Source organism: Nasonia vitripennis (assembly GCF_009193385.2).
Source record: "Nasonia vitripennis strain AsymCx chromosome 1 unlocalized genomic scaffold, Nvit_psr_1.1 chr1_random0002, whole genome shotgun sequence".
Classification (NCBI taxonomy): Eukaryota; Metazoa; Arthropoda; class Insecta; order Hymenoptera; family Pteromalidae; genus Nasonia; species Nasonia vitripennis.
In genome coordinates, this window is record NW_022279588.1 from 181,560 (window position 1) to 199,409 (window position 17,850).

The 17,850-nt window shown below is 32.2% G+C and overlaps 3 protein-coding genes across 10 annotated transcripts in view; 2 read left to right on the forward strand and 1 right to left on the reverse strand.

Moving 5' to 3' along the window:
- The window catches only part of Nos (nitric oxide synthase), a 1,339,001-nt gene that overhangs the window by 17,073 nt on the left and 1,304,078 nt on the right, over positions 1–17,850 (forward strand). Inside the window, exon 2 of one of the 7 annotated variants that reach the window (XM_032601207.1) lies at positions 17,119–17,769. The gene's annotated coding sequence lies outside the window, so the exon portion shown is untranslated. 7 annotated transcript variants of the gene reach the window in all.
- LOC107981991 lies at positions 8,075–12,810 on the forward strand. 2 transcript variants are annotated; one of them, XM_016989038.3, is made up of 5 exons: positions 10,115–10,846; positions 10,968–11,114; positions 11,205–11,412; positions 11,722–11,903; positions 11,976–12,639. In XM_016989038.3, the coding sequence occupies exons 3-5, from the start codon at positions 11,256–11,258 to the stop codon at positions 11,985–11,987; spliced, it is 351 nt and encodes a 116-aa protein (XP_016844527.1). In that variant the 5' UTR covers positions 10,115–10,846; positions 10,968–11,114; positions 11,205–11,255; the 3' UTR covers positions 11,988–12,639. The 2 variants fall into 2 exon arrangements, with proteins under 2 accessions (XP_031778756.1, XP_016844527.1); XM_031922896.2 differs by having other exon boundaries at positions 8,075–11,114; positions 11,976–12,810.
- On the reverse strand, positions 12,519–17,174 carry LOC116738620. The gene is made up of 4 exons (XM_032601221.1): positions 16,809–17,174; positions 16,372–16,509; positions 14,862–14,957; positions 12,519–14,592 (listed from the first exon to the last, which is right to left on the reverse strand). Exons 1-4 carry the CDS (start codon positions 16,896–16,898, stop codon positions 13,939–13,941), a joined length of 978 nt encoding a protein of 325 aa, XP_032457112.1. The 5' UTR covers positions 16,899–17,174; the 3' UTR covers positions 12,519–13,938.

Below are 17,850 nucleotides of genomic sequence, written 5' to 3' on the forward strand. Positions count from 1 at the left end.
AATGTATCAGAGTTCGTCGCAGTATATTGTTTTATTTTTAATTATTGATATATTTTATATTTATTGTATAACTTTACATATAATACATCAAAAATACAATCACTGTATGTACAAGCGCTGTATCAATACAAGATATGTATTATAAAAATAAAGACGTCTCACAAATTTGTAAAATGTATGGTAAACTTTTTTACATTCAATAAATTAATTTTTAGAATCAGTAATATACTTATATAGCTTTTTCGAATCAACCTTTTTTCAGCGGTTTATATTTTATACTTTAAAGGTGTTATTTAATAAAAAACATGATAAAAAACAAATTGTTTAATACAAAATAAAATAAACCTAAATGCAACTCCTATAGTGAGACTAAAATTTTTCGAATCTTTGGAAAAATCACAAAAAATTTAAAATTTGAAAAATATATTATTGTTTTAATTGAATTTATTTTGTATTATATGTAGTTCCTACTTTTCAAGACAATAAAGTGGCTATACAATTAAGTCGTGAATAATATTATATTGTATACCAAGGGCGTAAAGTAGTCTTTTTTAGCCCTTCTTTAGCGTTTAGCTTAGTACTTTTTGTAACACAAGCACGATTTTCCCGTTTTTCGTACCTCTTAAACGGGCGTAAAGTAACTTTTTTTAGACTGGCAGGCAAAACAAAATTTTAACGGGCGTTTTTAATTTTTTGTTGCTCGCATATCCGAGCAAAAAAATCGAAAATACCCGCTGGGCAGAAAAAAAAAAGAAAAATATCCAGCGGGTAAAAAATTAAAGACGCCCACTGGGCAAAAAAAAACTTAAAAATGCCCGCTAAAATATTTTAAAGAAAATAGTTTACGTCAAATACCGTGTGTCCGCCACGAAACTTTCGATAGGTGATTTGTAGGTGGAAAAAAATTTCCCTGGAAAAATTATCTGAAAAAAATTTCAGACCCTTTTTGGATTTTACAGTCCATAATGAGCAGTCAATAATCCGTAGAGGAAGGGTCGGGGATGAGGCTGCAATTCAGGAGGCAGTAAACTTGACACCCGTGAAAAAATATAGATTACTAAATTCCTGTATAAACAGATAAATTTAAAATTGGCAGACATAATAATTTCAATTAATAAAAAATGCCGATTAGAATCAATTTCGAATCACAAAAATCCGATAAGATTTACTCAATGCGAATTTTAAATAATAGAAAATGCTTTGTATTAGTGCTGTGAAAGCATTGAGTAAATCTTATCCGATTTATAAATATTGTTTTAATATTTTTAATAATTTTAATAATTTTCCTGAATTTTTTTATAAATCACGAGATAGTCACGCGATGATTGCGTGTTAACCACATGAGAAATTGGTCGAAAATCTCACGTGATTTCCGCGTGATTTTCTTGTGATTTTTTCGTAATTTGCTTGTAATTTTTTCCAGTAGGGTCGTGAACGCCCCCGCCTTGACTCGTACTGCAAACTTCACACTCGGCCTGAAAAAGCCCACTTTATGTTTTTGGTTCACAATATACTATTTTTACCCGCTCTTTTTCGGTCAGTCAAAAGTAGTACATTACGATACATGTGACCTAAGCGGCACTTTATCGTACAGTGCGTAGTTAGTGCCCGAGCGTAGCGAGGGCTATACCGCAGCGTCGTGTAATAAAATGCCAACTTAGATTACAAGTATTGTATACTATTTATAGCATCTACCTGCTCTGAGTCCGCTATGTCACAACTATCCGTGACATAAGCAGTCCTGTACTGCACCGTGAGGTTAGCGTCCGATCGTAGCGAGTACGATAAAGATGGTGCAATAAAGGACTACTTAGGTCACGGATAGGCGTGACGTAAACGCGGACTTAGATCATGCAGTGCTATAAAGGCCATTTTAGGGCCGCTTTTTTGGTTTAAGAAACGCAGAAATCGTGCATGTGATACAGAAATTGTTTTCGTGCACTTAAATAACTTTTTTGCCTGCTTATTATTTACGAACAAGAGCTTGGTTGCTGTGTCAAAATATAGCCATGTTAGCTCTGCTTAACACGTATACAAAATACGAAAATACGTCTGCGCGTTACAAAAAATGTATTGTGCACCAAGGGCTAAATGGACTTTTTGACCTCATGTTGTTGCAGTACTCGTCATCGGCTTGGAGATGTACTCGCCATTTGCAGGTGCTAGCTTGCCTCGACTCTTAGTGCAATCTTCACACTCGGTTTAAAAAAGATTACTTTACACCCTTGGTATACAGTATGCTATATTTTTAATAAATTAACAATTGTTGAAGTATTTTCAACATGATGTATTTCTAATAAAGCTAAACGCAGTATGCTATATAAATACGTATTAAAATAACTTTTTGGATAAAAAAAGGGGTTCGACTTTATATTACACAAGCTAATTTTCTGTTTAATGGTAGTTGTTAGATAATTTTCGTGGGCCACTATTTACGTGTTATTTATTTATTTTAACTCTAAAATATACACAAATAAGAGATATTAAATATATTTTTTAGGACGAGAAAGTACTAAAGAAACACAAAGCTACTGCTGCGTCTGAAAGAGGAAATACTGTTTTACAAAAATTAAAAAAGAATTTAGAAGTTAAAGAATTTGTAGATAACACAGAAACACAAAGCCAAACAAATAATACTAAAGAGAATCCTGCAGTTGTATGTGATAAATATAAAATAATGCAAGCTTCAGTAGTGTTACCCAGAGTTCAGTTGAATAGTGATATCTTAACGTCTAGCCAAACAAGCACTGTTACGATACACCCTCTGCCACAACAAACTGCTATGAATAGATCTGCAAAAGTGAGATTGCAGTCTCCACGTAGATCACCCTCGACGGCTTCAGAAAGATTGCAAATCTGAAAGAAGGTCACGAAGCAGATCGCTGAGAAGGTTGCGATGCAGATCACACATATCCGAGACATCATCATCCGGACCACATTTGAAAATAACAGAGAGATACCAAAGTAGATCGCATAAAGGATGATGTTTATCGATGTCACATTTGAAAGCACAAGAGAGGTCACTGACAAGGTCCATAGGAGAATCTCTACCTAGATCACCAGTAAAGGCACAAGAGAAATCACGAAGCAGGTCACAGAGGAGGTCGAGGGAAAGATCAAGAGTAGGATTGCCTTAGGGTTCACAAACGAGGTCACCACAAGTTAACAAAGGACGTCGCAAAGTATATAAAATGAGAGAATTTGTCTATAATTGCATAAATTACTATAAAAAGGATTCCGGTGACGGTGCAGCAGAATATCGTCGGCGCTACGACATCAAGGGTGAAATGGTATTTCTTTTATATACTTATAGAATTTTTCTAATATCATTAAATATTGCAATATCATTTTTCTTATTAAAAATACTTTACAGGTCTATCTTGGAGAGGAAATTTATGCATCCAGATTTAAATGGGACGTGATCCAAATATATAAACCAACGTTATTCTTAAATGAATTGGCTCTTATTTTGTGGAATGCAAGGGATTTATGCAACAGAGCTTTGGACGTGAACAAAACAAAAAACAATATTCCCGATTTACTTTTGATAGCTTTGTTCTAAATATTTGTATAAATTTATAAATGATATTAAAATTATATTTTAGGTTTATATTCTGACTTCTTATTAAGACAATCTCTCTCTGATACAGAGCGAGTAGAATACCTATTAAATGCTACTCATATTTTACGTATGAAAATCCGAAATTTAAGAGCTAAAGAGTTGGGGAAACATAAGAAGGGCAATCAATCGACTAATCCTAGACGAAAACTCAGATATGACTGGATTGCTTAAGTTCCTAAAACGTTTACTTGTGCAAAGATTTTCAATTAAAGATATAAAGGTGTTGAATCAATAAAACTAAATTGTTAAGTTGTTTGATAAAGTTACATTAAAGACAATTGGTAAACTTATTTGTCGTATTCAATCGTAAAATACAGTATTTTGAGTGAAGTTGTATATTTCTTTTTGCTTCCACTAGTTTCCTCCTGTTACGCGATGACTACGAAGTTTTGATTAATATGTTTAACCTATGATTAATTTTGTACATAACTGGATTATAATTTTTTTCATTTATCACGTGATTATCAACGTAATAAAATGATCGATAATATCACGTATTTTATCGCGTGATAAATTACGTGATCAATCACGTGTTGTATCACATGATTATTTTCAATAGGGGATATTAACTTTGATATTAAATGATAACGATATCTTCAATCCCTAACGAAAAAGAAAAATGAAAACGATTGAAAAAAAACGTTATGAACTACAAATGATAGCAGAAAAATGTCGGTATCGAGACACAGATAACAGTAATCTTTTGTTGTCTTCAGTTTCATTTAGTTTGCTAGATACTTCAGTTGGGTTTCTTATTTTTCAGGTGTAAAATTTTACAATTTAGAAAATAAATAAAAAAATACAACAGACAATAACTATTAAAAAGTGAAGGCAACAGTTTTTTCATAGTTTAAAGCAGTTTTCTTCATTTTATAATTGCTGTCTTCTACGTTCACTAGTTTGTTCCCAATCAAGACAGCTATCTTCGGATTTTTACACGTTTTTCTTAACTTTTTTAAAAGCACGCGTTTAATAACATAAAAAAAGAATTAACTTTCAAAAAAGTAAAAGGTTAGGCGCGTTTGATATATTCCACAACGAAATAACAGATAAAAAAGAACTGAGATCAATCAATCAAAGTTAAGTTTATTATATTTAATCAAAATAAAGCAACAAACATTTTTTTGTTATTAAAGGGCTTACTTAACTTCAAGTTAAATTATATACTGATCAATTAGGAAGAATTTTCAAGATACTTACTACGTAACCTGCCATGATCGTTTCATTGTACTTATGGTGTTTTTATGACGTTATAATAAAACACGTAAAGAGAAAATTTTAGTTGTTTACGAATAAGCAAAATTAAACGGTCATGGCAACTTAAGTAAGTATCTTGAGTGTTTTGAAATGAATACTTCTATAGGCTCGCCGGGCACACATTTTACTGGGGATTGAATCGACGAGCGGCGAACGTCACGGCGGCGCGATAGACCGATCGTCACGAAAGCCGCGGCAGCTCTTTCCCCCCACCACGCACTCTTCGCCGCGCATGTTACCATGCTCGCACAGCTCAGCTCTTTCCTTAGATTTCAGCCGCACTTATTTACACACGCTGCAAGCGGCTATCGGATGTCAGATGCGCTAATATAGCGGTACCTTTTCATGGTACTTTAATTTTTTTGAGTCAACTAGACGATGTGACTTTTTTATTATGCGCAAAACGTTTGCAGGTAAACATTATTAACTTATTGCGGTGAACATTATCACTGTATGACACGCCCTGGCGTAAACCTTGATTTAACGCACGATCATGCAAAAATGCACTTTCTAAATCTCGGATTACGCACGTTGTGTCATACAATATCGTACGATACTATTATTTTTATTATATTTTATTTATTCGTATTATATTTTGCCCATCCTAAATTTACTAGTTGATCGATGATTACTTCACCTAAGATTTTTTAACTCTCTGTCAAAGTTGCGATTAAATTGGAAAAATAAGAAAATGGCGGCGATTTACGCATCAAAATCACTAAATCAAAAAATTATAAAAATTTATCAAAAAAGTCACAATTAAACGTATCCTTGTAGATTAGTACTTTGCACTCAACGAAGATGCATTTGAATTTGCGTTTAAGACTAAATCTTCTGAATTGTGCAATCATATGCTTGCCAGATTAATAATCTGTGATCTGAAAAACCCCGACATATACACGGGTATATGTATGCGGCTTATAGAGTAGGTGGGTTTATGAAATTTAGGTTGGATTTTATTTCGCCTTCCTCCAATTTGCTGACATATTTTTTTAATAAATTCTGTGATCCAAACTCGTTGTGTATCGGATAAGGTGATGCGGGTCTATGCATTTTGGTTTTAATATTTTCCGGTGGTTTCATGCATGAGTTCCAAAGAAAACAAATATTTTTTTTATTGTAACATTATCCTTAATGGATTATGCAATAGATGAAAGAATTGAAAGAATTTCTACGCAGTGTTGTTTACATGCCTAGCCAAACTCTCACTCAATAGACTATATCTTTCTGCTGTTTAAGTCTGTGCGGTCTGAATTAAATTATACCCACTGGGTGCATTTTTTACACTGTCGGTCGCCAACCCTGGGCTCCTCGAGTCCTCGGGTACCGATCACCGGGCCGTTCTACTGACTATAAAGTATTGCCAGGTATGTTGTCTAAACATACACACAAGAACGCATGCGACAGCCTTGGGTAAACAAACTTATATATGTATGTGGCACAAATTTTGTGAACGACATAAGATAATGATTCAGCGCAAACCCACTGCTCTGATCGAGCAGCAGAACAGTGAAGATTCAGAAGCAAAACAATGATGTCATCACGGAGCCTAAGTATATACTGCAGTCCGTCTCCTTCATACTTAAGCAAATTCCCTGGCGCAAAAAAATATTTTATTAATTACACGATTAATCACGTGATTAAACAATAACTGTTTTGTCAAGTGATTCATCAAATGATTTATCAAGTAATGATTTGGCGCGTTTTATCAAATGATAAATCACTCGATGAATCACTCGTAAATTTTCTGCATATATAATATAATTGTCAGAAATTTGTATTTTATTAAAATAATACTTATAAAAGAATTTATTTGATAAAAGTCTAAAAATCATCTAGTAGAAAAATAATTAAAAAATGTTCCCTGGCCAGGATTAGAACCCGGATCGGCAGCGTGATGATCCATTATCCTTCCTACTAAAAAAAAAATCGCGCGATTGCTCGCACGATTAATTGCATGACTGATCACGCGATTCATCTAAAATCATTTTTTTAGTAAAATAAAATTGTTTAAAATGCAAAATTAGTAATCGGAGTGGACAATTAAGGTGTTAAAATCTGGTTGGTAACACCTATACTGGCCATCCCGCTAACTAATTTTACATTTTAAACAATTTTATTTTATTTGAAAATTTGTTTTGGATGAATCGCGCAATTAGTTAGCGAATAATTGTGCGACTAATCGTGCGTTTTTTTCAGTAAAGCTACTATCTGTTGTAAAAAGTTGTATAAAATTTTTAAAATTTATAATAACAATAAAATTAAGATAACATTAAAACTGTGGTTGTGACCTCCAGAACTTTTATTTTACAATAATTTTACTTCAACAAAAAATTTGCTAAATTGTGTGAAATAGAAATGTTGGAGCTCAAAGCCAGAGTTTTAGTGTTATCATCCAGATAGTAACACCTAATGAGGTCCAAATTATATGAATTTCATGGATTTATAAATTTTAAACAAGTTTTAATAAAACGTTCAATTCAAGGTAACGAAAGTTTTCATGATTATTATATCATTTGGCTAATTATCACCTGATAATTAGCCAAATATTATTAACATTTCGTCTCACATAAATGCAAATTTTTATATATTTATATATATATAACTTATAACTTTAATAATAATGATAAACTGATATCATATTATAATCAGCTGATGTTTTGGCACGATTATCAGTTGATCATCATCTAATAATCAGCTGATCGATTGTCATCTACATTTTTTCAGTAAGAAAATACTTGCGATAACTTATATTTCGTTTTTTAAAGTACCCTGGTAGAACATTAACGGGTCTCGCTTGTTAAGTTATTAAAAAGCCCTGCTTTTAATAGTCAATTAAACCTGATGAAAAAAAACTAATTGGTTCGAATACGTTGATGTGATCCGGGATTTCTGAACATAAACCGATTGATACAATTATAACCGATTTGCACCGATTGGGCAAAATTTTTGACGCTGTTTCAATTGGTTAAAATTGGTTGTAATAGTGTTAATTGGATTATTTTCGAAAATCCTACATTACAAAAACGTATTAAATCCGATTGTTATTTCTTTTAAAAGGTCTTAATCGTTTGTAATTGTGTAAATGTTGCAGTTTAGTATGCTATGGTTAATTAATCGGTTTTAATGGGTTATAATCGCACGTATATCTTATGATTAATTGGTTAGGTTACCTTAAGGGGTCAAGCCTGGGTTAAATCCTGCAAAAAAACAAAAAGATATTCTTCTTACCAAAAAATTTTTGATTTGATGTAATTTGAAAAAAAAATCTATTAAAAATATATAAAATATACACCATTTTTATCGAAAAAAAAGCATGTATATACCTTGTAAAATCATTGACCAAAATTCATGACATTTCACTATATAAATAAGTGTTTTTAGTCACTTGCCACGGCTTTTTGAAAGATCCGGACCGTCTTCTTTACTCTATCCGGGCTTAAAATGTACCTTAAACATGTCCCCTTGGACCGATCGAGAGACATTTCTAAAAAATATGAATTAAATATAGTTAACAACAAATTTTGTTATCTAAAAAAATATCAATTAAACATTGCTAGTAACAAAATTTGTTGCTAGCAGTATTTGATTTATATTTTTTAGCAATGTCTCTCGATCGGTCCGAGGGGACATGTTTAACCCAGGCTTGACCCCTTAACGGCCTTATATACTGACCATCATAGATTCTTTGTGCTTGCGAGTGAGAAATACCGGACGACCCCTGGCAGCGTGTCGGCAACAGTCACTTTGTTCGCCTTATACATGTCTATTTTGGATAGAAATAAAAAACCGATAACTGATGAACCGAAGTAATGTTTCCCAAGGTATTTTGTCTGCCCTTTAAATGAAGTGATGCGCTATGTGGTCACAATCACATGACCGATGACAAAATCCAGATAGTGCGCAATCATAAAATGTCAGTTGAATTCCAATTTTAACCAATTCCGATTATAACCGTTTATTACCGACCCTAACACTAATTTTTTAAACACGACAACATTTGTACCACTATAAGAACCGATTAATCACGATCTCACACTATTGTTTCAATACTGATTGGGACCGATTACGATTACAACCTTTTATTACCAACTTTGACTCTAACCCTTCAAACACGATTACATTTTCACTACTATAACAACCGAATAATCTCGATCACACAGTATTGGTTAAATATTGATTAGGGACCGATTCCGATTACAACCTATGATTACCGTACGAGGTTCAAATAACAAAAAAAAAAAAAAAACGTTCAAAACCGATTTTTCAAATTAAAAGAAATCTGAGTTTTTGTATTCGGACCGACTTCCAATTAAAGCCGATTAAAACCAATTAACTAGTAATCGTACTGCTCGATTAACTCAATTAAAACCGATTAAAAGCGATTTAAATGGAATCGGCATTAGTCGGGTCTAATTGGTCATTTTTAGCAGGGAGTAGCTAGAAACGGTAGCTAACGTAAGCTAGAAATGGTAGTTATAAACCAGTCTTTTTGGCAGCTTTAATAATCCGTTCAGATATTTAAAGTAAACCCTCTAACGGTTAAATATCGACCGAAAATTTAAACATAATTTTTAACGTCCTGCATATTTCTAGCTGGAAACCTGTTAATATTTCTACCAGAGTAATTTTTGGCAAATATATGAATCATAAATTAGTGATTTTCATACGCAACATCAACAGAAATTGAGATTAGCTCGTTTGTCGCGAGAGGATAGATTCCCTGCTGAAAATGTCCAAACGAAACCAATTTATACCAACTTAGCATTGATTGATTTTATTCCGGTTTTCAAATCTGGTATTAACGGGAGCTTCACTTACCTCGCATTTGTCAGCAGAGCCTTCGGGATTGTAGACCCGAGGGAGTAGCACCAGCAAATAACGCTGCTCCCTCAGCTTCACCGTGGAAAAGAGTCTAAAGTTACATTTTCGGTGACGCATCAGTTATCGCGTACGACACGCTAAGAAAACCCCGTTACAGCATCAAATAACGATTCCGATCACTTTTTTATTAGCAGCTTATGAATATTAGTAATTCTTTAGTTAAGGGGGAACACCACCTTTGAAATTAAAATCAAAATTTTTCATTAAAAATTTCTAAATACTTATATAAATAAACCAAATTTCTTTTACTATTCTTAGAAATAATTATTTTTATTTTGATGGTTTTAGACCTTCTATATACCTCTATAATACCTACGTATAGTAGGGAGTCCATAATTCACTGACCGTAAGATTCCAAAGGAACGAATAGCCCAAATGAGCTCAAACTCCAGGATATTGTTTAAAAGTACATTAGTTATGGTATGAATGAGGGGATCCTCTCTTAAAAAAGACATGACCGGATGTTGTGAAGCCGCTTAAGCGAGAATGTAATTGGTCCGTTGATTTTAGATTTGAAACTGTGAACCGAAATTAATAAAATTGAAAATTTTAAAAGGATTTGTGTGTGTGTGTGTGTATTCCAAATTTTAAATAGTGCTTTTAATGATAATTAGTTTATTGTTTTAGTTTGTGGGTTTTTAATTAATTTTATAATTAACGAGCACTTCCGGTGAGAATTCAGTATTTCATCGTTTCGTCCGCCGTATCAGTGTCAGCGCCTCTATAGGCTTGACTTAGGTCAGGTTAGGCCAAGTTCGAGCCGCGAGCGGACAGAAGCACGTTTTTATCGTTTTTATATATCGATCCCGCAATCTGGCTGCATCGCTGCAATTACTTTAAGGTAAGTATTCTGAATATACTTAAGAAAAACTTAAATTGTGTTATCTTTATTATTTCGGTAAGCGTTTCTTAATATTTTCGTGATTTTTACTTCTTTTTATCCTCTCTTAAAAAATAGGGACGAGCACGTGTTTTGAAGAGGTTATGCAAAATGGGTGCTGTAGTTATCCCCGATGATGTGGAACCGAATCCGTTTTCTCAAGATGAAGATTTCGATGAGTTTGTCGACAAGGACCTCACGTTGTAAGTTTTTTTTTTAATGTTTATACTTTTAATTTTAACAAAAATTTGAATTCCTTACTTATGATTATTTTATGGTTTAATTTGGAAAATATATATTATAATAAATAATTCACTTTTTCAGGGAAATTGTTGGATATGTATGCTTCGTTAATGAGCCAATACAGGTTGGCATCCCCGTGCCCGTAACGGAGGTTCTAAGAAGGTGCAGATCTTAATATGGGGATTAAAGTTGATCAATTTACACAATGACCTTGTTCTAATTAACAGGGTATGCCATTTTTATTCAATATTATGATTAAAATAAGATGATTTTATTTTATCTCATATATTAATGTTATTGTTTATATTTTGTGTATAGATTATCCATATTGATGGTGGACTCTGTAAACAAACTAGACTTAGGCATGGTATGGAAAACCAAGGATACGTTCCCTTTGAAGTCGTCATTCAAGCTAGCATTGTGGTACGGTATTTAAGGACACATGTTCCAGCTATCGCTGCACCAGCAGAACTAGAACTGACTGTTGTGACATTCGAGACCATCGACCAAAAAGAAGGAACAATATGTAAGAGCCTATTATATTTCGATTATTTTTGACAATATCTAAAATACTTAGGTCTATTATTATTATACTAAAACTAAGAAATGACTAGATTCCAATATAAATAGGACTACGATGACTAGATTCAAATATAAAATAACTAAAATACTTAAGTCTATTATTATTATACTACAATATAAATGAAATGATTAGATTCGAATAAAGAGGACTATGATGACTAGATTCAAATATAAAATTGATAGAAAAATCACTGCATTCAATAATATAAACTATAATTATTTAATATTTTTCTGTTTCATGTAAATTAAATAGCTATTGAAGGATATGTGAAAACAAAATTCACTTCAGTTGCCAGTCGTTTCGAAAATTCCAGCTATGGGTGTGGATCCATAACTGATGGAGTGCGTAAAATAACCATCAACATACGTAACTTCGTACCAGCTGAATTGGAAAAAGGAGATGTTGTCACTGTGTTGGGACTATTGATCCAAACAGTAAATATATTTATATCCATTTTTATATTTAATATTTAATATTACTAATGATTCATTAATTTTTATTTTTAGATGTTCCATTGACCATAAATTGTACAAATATGACTGCAATAACAAGAAGACAGAACATAGATCCTATGTCTGAAGCTGATTTGATGCGTGGAGTTCGAGCCATCAAGAGACGTACAAGTGCTGCAGCTTAAATTGTTAAATTATTTCAAAGTTTCATAGTCGCAAAAAAAGACTGATTCTTATTTAAAATGACTCATAATCTATAAAAGTCTATAAATTATGCCATTAATTTAAGTTGATTGTACAAATTGTACAACTTTCATTAGAATTTTTACGTTTCATAGTTGTTAACAAAGGTAGACTGAATCTAATAAGAGATTAGATCAAATAAGAGATTTATCTTCGAATTTATATACATATTATCCAACCAGTTGACACCCTCTTGAAAATATATAAGTATTTTTTTCACTTACATGTTATAGGTAAAAAAAATGTTGTGTTTTTTGGTACGTTTTTTACTCAAAAAATATACGTATTTTTTATAGGTACTAATTATAATGAAATTGAGAATTTTTTATTTTAGTGAATAATTTTTATTAATTATATGATACAATTATTTTCATTCATCATTCAGCAGTGTAGTAATAAACATATATTATTAAAAAATTTAAAGCAACGATGTAACTCGCCCGATAATATTATACATAATATAAATTTGGTACAGCACATATATACTCAGCATCAAGAACATTGAAATGAAGATGCACACAAACCTTTGAAATATTATTAGTATCAATAACTGTCAGTTCGTTAGAAACATTTATTATTTTCTTGATAGGAAAATCAGTTTCTAGTTACTGGCGATAAAGGATTGTTTGTAAGTACGTGTTCTTTTAAAAAAATCCCACTCTGTCGCAATGATATTGTTTTGCTTATTTGGTGCGTTACTCCTTTAGCAGCATGAACTGCTTTTAAAATTTTTCCATTGCCACTTTCAAAGCAATAACCTGTATGATTCAGTAGTGATCCCCAGTTAATGACACTTTGCGCCAGATGTAATAGTTGGTGGACATTGTAAGTCATAGCAGATTTTGAATATAATCTTCTGTTTCGACAACAAATTCAATTAATAATTCGTGCGCACGGTGTATTTGTGCCATAGTCAAATTATCTTGCATTAATATATAATAACCGTTAATAAATAATTTCCAGTGTTCAAGATATGGCGAAAAATTGTCAAATATTTTTAATATTGGATAACTTAAAAATAATATCCAATTTTCATACTCCTTTCCCTTATAAAATTTTCTCTCGTTGATAGGCCGAGATAATCTCTGCACTTGATTAGGCAGCTTAATGGTTTTTAAGTAAGTATTACTAGTTTCAATTTGTTGTTCCTCTAACGAAAAGGGAAAACCTCTTTGGTCAATCCATAGTTTTAAAATTTTTTCTGCGGTTCCTAAATTATTACAATGCAAAATATCGGGACAAAATCCATCAACTATATTAAATTTAGGCAAATCTGCTAGAACAGTTAATTTTTTCACGCCTTGAACTGCTTTTGACTGTTCTAAAGCTTCTAGTGCATGTGTAACCATAGTTAACTCTGTTCGTCTAGGTATTGGTTCATCTATATAAACGTATTTAATACTGCGTCCTCTACCATGTGCAACATTTAATCCTGGATGTAAACACCAACTACAGCCGTAATATCCATTGTAATGCTTAATGCCTTGCATTGGTGCTCGTGCTTGAGAATCAACGCAACAACAAACTACATATACTTGAAGGCAACATTCTTCATCGTTTATTGTACATATGATTCCTTCGGCTAGTGCCTTCATTTTTTCAACAAACGGCTTCAAAAATATATCCATATCTGGCTTACCTTTGCCAAACCATATTCCACAAACTACAGGATTTGCGGTTCTGCTTTCATACGGAATTTCATTAATTATTAATTGTATAGGCCATACTGAACATTTGGAACTTACAAAAATAGGAGAACCGTCACTATTAATAATTACGGAAACAAAATTTTTTTTTCTTCATCTGATAGTTGATTAAATATTTTCTTATATTCTGTTATATCTTCTATAGGTTGATTTCCAATATCTGGTTTATTTTTTATATTGTCAAAATAATTAATATTTTCTTTTACTAAACTTACAATTTCTGTTTTTACATCGTAAATTACAAAGTAATTGGTATAAGTAGGATTTTTTAACAAAATAACTGTATTACAATGTATACATTTCACTAGTCTATCAGTTTCATCAAACTTTTTTATATACCTTTGGCAATTCGAACAAACAGCATGAAACTGTACATTATCGTTGCTATTAAAAAGTTTATTAATACGATATCTACTATGTGGTAGAATGTTTGATTCAAAAAAACTATTTATCATTTTGAATAAGTCTTCTATATCAGTCTGAGACGAATTGTGAATTAGAGCATATTCGAATACAGCTAGCATCATGTCTGATTTACTTGCACTTACAGGAATGTCAACAGGAATATTCATTTCATGTTTGTTCAACAAATCTCGTAATTCATGATATGGGTCATAATCTAATCTATTTTCGTTAAAAGATAAAATACTTTCATTTTCGGAATCACGATCCTCATCAGTATCCTCTCCACTGTCAGTAGAATCGTTACTTATTGGGTTGTCCTAAAAATATTTATTATTAACTAAATTTTGTACTATATAAAAATTAAAATTATTATTTTTATAATTATTATAAAATATTTTAATAGTAATTAATCAAAAATAATAAAAAAAAATAGAAATTAATGACAGCTTCAAATTTAGAGATACTCATAGCAATTATTATTCGTTATTATACGTTATTACAATTATTTTTGCTTCAATTTCATAAATTTATGAAACTACTGGCCAAGTACTTGCTAAACTAAACTACTGTACAAGTAATTACTCACTTCGGATTCGTTATCATCTGCTTCATTGAGTAGTCCAATAAGAAATCTCTGATTCACTGGACTTTGATTCGCAATTTGTGATTCTTCAGAATCGTTCTAAAACAAATATTATTGTACATATACTTTAAGAATTTAATTCAATGGGCTAATATAAATAAGAGTGAGATGTTGGCTGAAATGCTTCTTGATGCTGTTGGCAGCTTTCTGAAGTAGCCAGACATCTATTATTATACTCAAAAATGTGTAAAATCATGTGGAATATTGCTGCCACATCAGATTTAACTAAGCTGGCCTGATTTGCCCACCCGGAGTCAACTCCAGGGCGTAGCAGTGAAAAATTTTATTATGGTACTGATGGGGAGCTTAAAAAATGACAAGCTTATCCAAAGCCCAATATCATATCTTCAAGTACACAATGAAACAAACATTCCAGCGAAATTTGAACTCTCTAGCTCAAATAGCCATTGAGCTATCCATTTCAAATTTGAAAAACCATACAACGAAAGACAATCATGTATTTCAGAAATTAGATTTTGCCATTGCTCGATGCCTACAAGAGCTAGAGAGCTCAAATTGTACAGGAAAGTTTATTTGAACGTGTAGTTGAATAAATCACATAGGGCTTTAGACAAGTATGACAATTTTTATGCACCTTATTTATACCTACTTCAGAAAGCTTCCAATATTACCAAGAACCGTTAACTTTTTATCAGGGTCCCTGGTATAAATGAATTCGAAGGTTAGAGATGCCCCAATAATAAGCCTACAAAAAAAGTGTGGAAGTGTGTGTAGAAAATAACTATGTAGTGCGTATTTGTGCAATGTTTATTTAAAAAATAATTGTGTTTTTACTCCCAGATAGCCATGGATGAGCTCTGGGAGTAATCTAAAAGACCTTTGTCAGTGTGGTGGTCAGAAATGCATGATTGCTTTCGTATGGACTGTTTCTGAAATTTTATTTTGGCTTTGTTCGAAGGCTATTTGAGCTAGTGGGCTCAAATTTTAGAGCAAAGTTGCATTCTACCTATAGAACAAGGATATCAACTTACCTTTTGATAAGCTTGTTTATTTCCATGAGTCCCATAAAAAAACATAGCATTTTTTTTAACGCCGAGCCCTGGACTCGAGTCCAGGTGGGCGAACCAAGTCTGCTGCATATAATCTGCACTGGCACTCATGTTGAACACGATTTTTCAGATAATTGTGTAAAATTTGAGGTGTCTAGCTGCCATACAAAGTGCACAACACCATAAACAAGTATATCAGACTCCGGGTCTGACCAAACCTCACCACACTGACAAAGGTCTTTTAGATTACTCCCAGAGCTCATCCATGGCTATCTGGGAGTAAAAACACAATTATTTTTTATATAAACATTGCACAAATACGCACTACACAGTTATTTTCTACACACACTTTTTATTTGGGCGTATAAAATGAATATAATGCTTTTTGTACTAAAGAAATGTTAAAAACTACTTTAAAAACATAAATTCTTTTTTTCACTCACATGTTGCTCTGGACTATTTAAAACATCTTGAGAATTATCAAACTCTGATGAACGTGCATTTGGTGATAGGATTGAATTTGTGTTGTCCGATATAACATCAGAGTTACTCGTTGATAGTAAAGATGTATCTAACGGATTCTGAAAAATTATATTTTTACTTTATTATAGAAACAAAGAATCAATTACAAAAATTAGTTATCTGCTTTATTTTAAAGAAAAAAGTAAGATCAGTAAAATTTATTGACAAATAATTCAGCATTTAATTATAATTGTAATTTCATACTACATTACTTAAAGTGAAAAATTCATTCTTAATTTTGTAAGTGTACGCAAAGTATATTTTATTATCTGGAAATTATGTATGTTTGTATATATATATATATATATATATATATATATATATATATATATATATATATATATATGTGTATACTTACTCTAAAGTTTTCATCTTCACTGCTATCGTTATTAATTGCATACATTGATCGGCGATAAAATGCAGCAGATCTTGGAACGTATTCAACCATATTGTTTAAATAAGGAATAATAACAACGTCTTTTCATAAAATAGCTTTTTTTAGCTACAGAAAGTATATGTGCTTAGCATACAGGTTATAATATACTACTAGAATTTAGCAGCGCTGCCTTCTTTGTTGATTTTTTTTCAACTCTCTGAAGTTATTCGAGATTTGAGCCCATTAAAATCATTGTTATTTACTTGTTAATTGTATTTATTGTCACTACAAGAAGCTGTAGCGGATACCTGGCTCTAGAGCATTTTAGAATACATATTCTTTGCAACATTTATGAACATTCATCGGCAAACTTGATAAAATAAAAATGGTTCAGTGCGGCTACGTTCACGCTGTAGCCATTTAGCCAAACGACGGAATACGCGGGAAGGCGACCGGAGGAATTCTCGTCTACAATCATAGTGTCGTACTGCCCTGCAGAGTGGAAACATTCGGAAGAATCAGTTTCTTTGATTTTAACTGGGGTTGCAAACACGTGTTTTTGCCGGTGGTATCAAAGTTGTATTTATCTAGGTAACTTGTTGCTGAAGGTAAAATGAATGAAATCTCCGATGAAAATGATGATGATGAGAAAAACAATGGAAGGAATGAGAGTAACAGTCAGAATGACAATATAAACAATCATGATGATAAAAAAATGAAACCACTTGAGGACAATGAGATTGAAAGTGTTCAATTTTTTGTTGCTGTTAAATTTATTACGACAAGGAGAAACATCATGTTATTGTAACCTTAGATAAAGTACTAAAGTTCGATCCAGTAAAGACAGAACGTAAAAAGTATAAAAATCCATACAAAGTTTTAAAATACGACACTGACAGACAACAAGAATTTGCAGTACCTGCTAATATTTTAGACCATTCAGGTAAGTAGTCATATATGCGTATCCATGTGTATGTATATATACGTATAGCTGCATTGCTTATCTTGTATACATATATAAAAA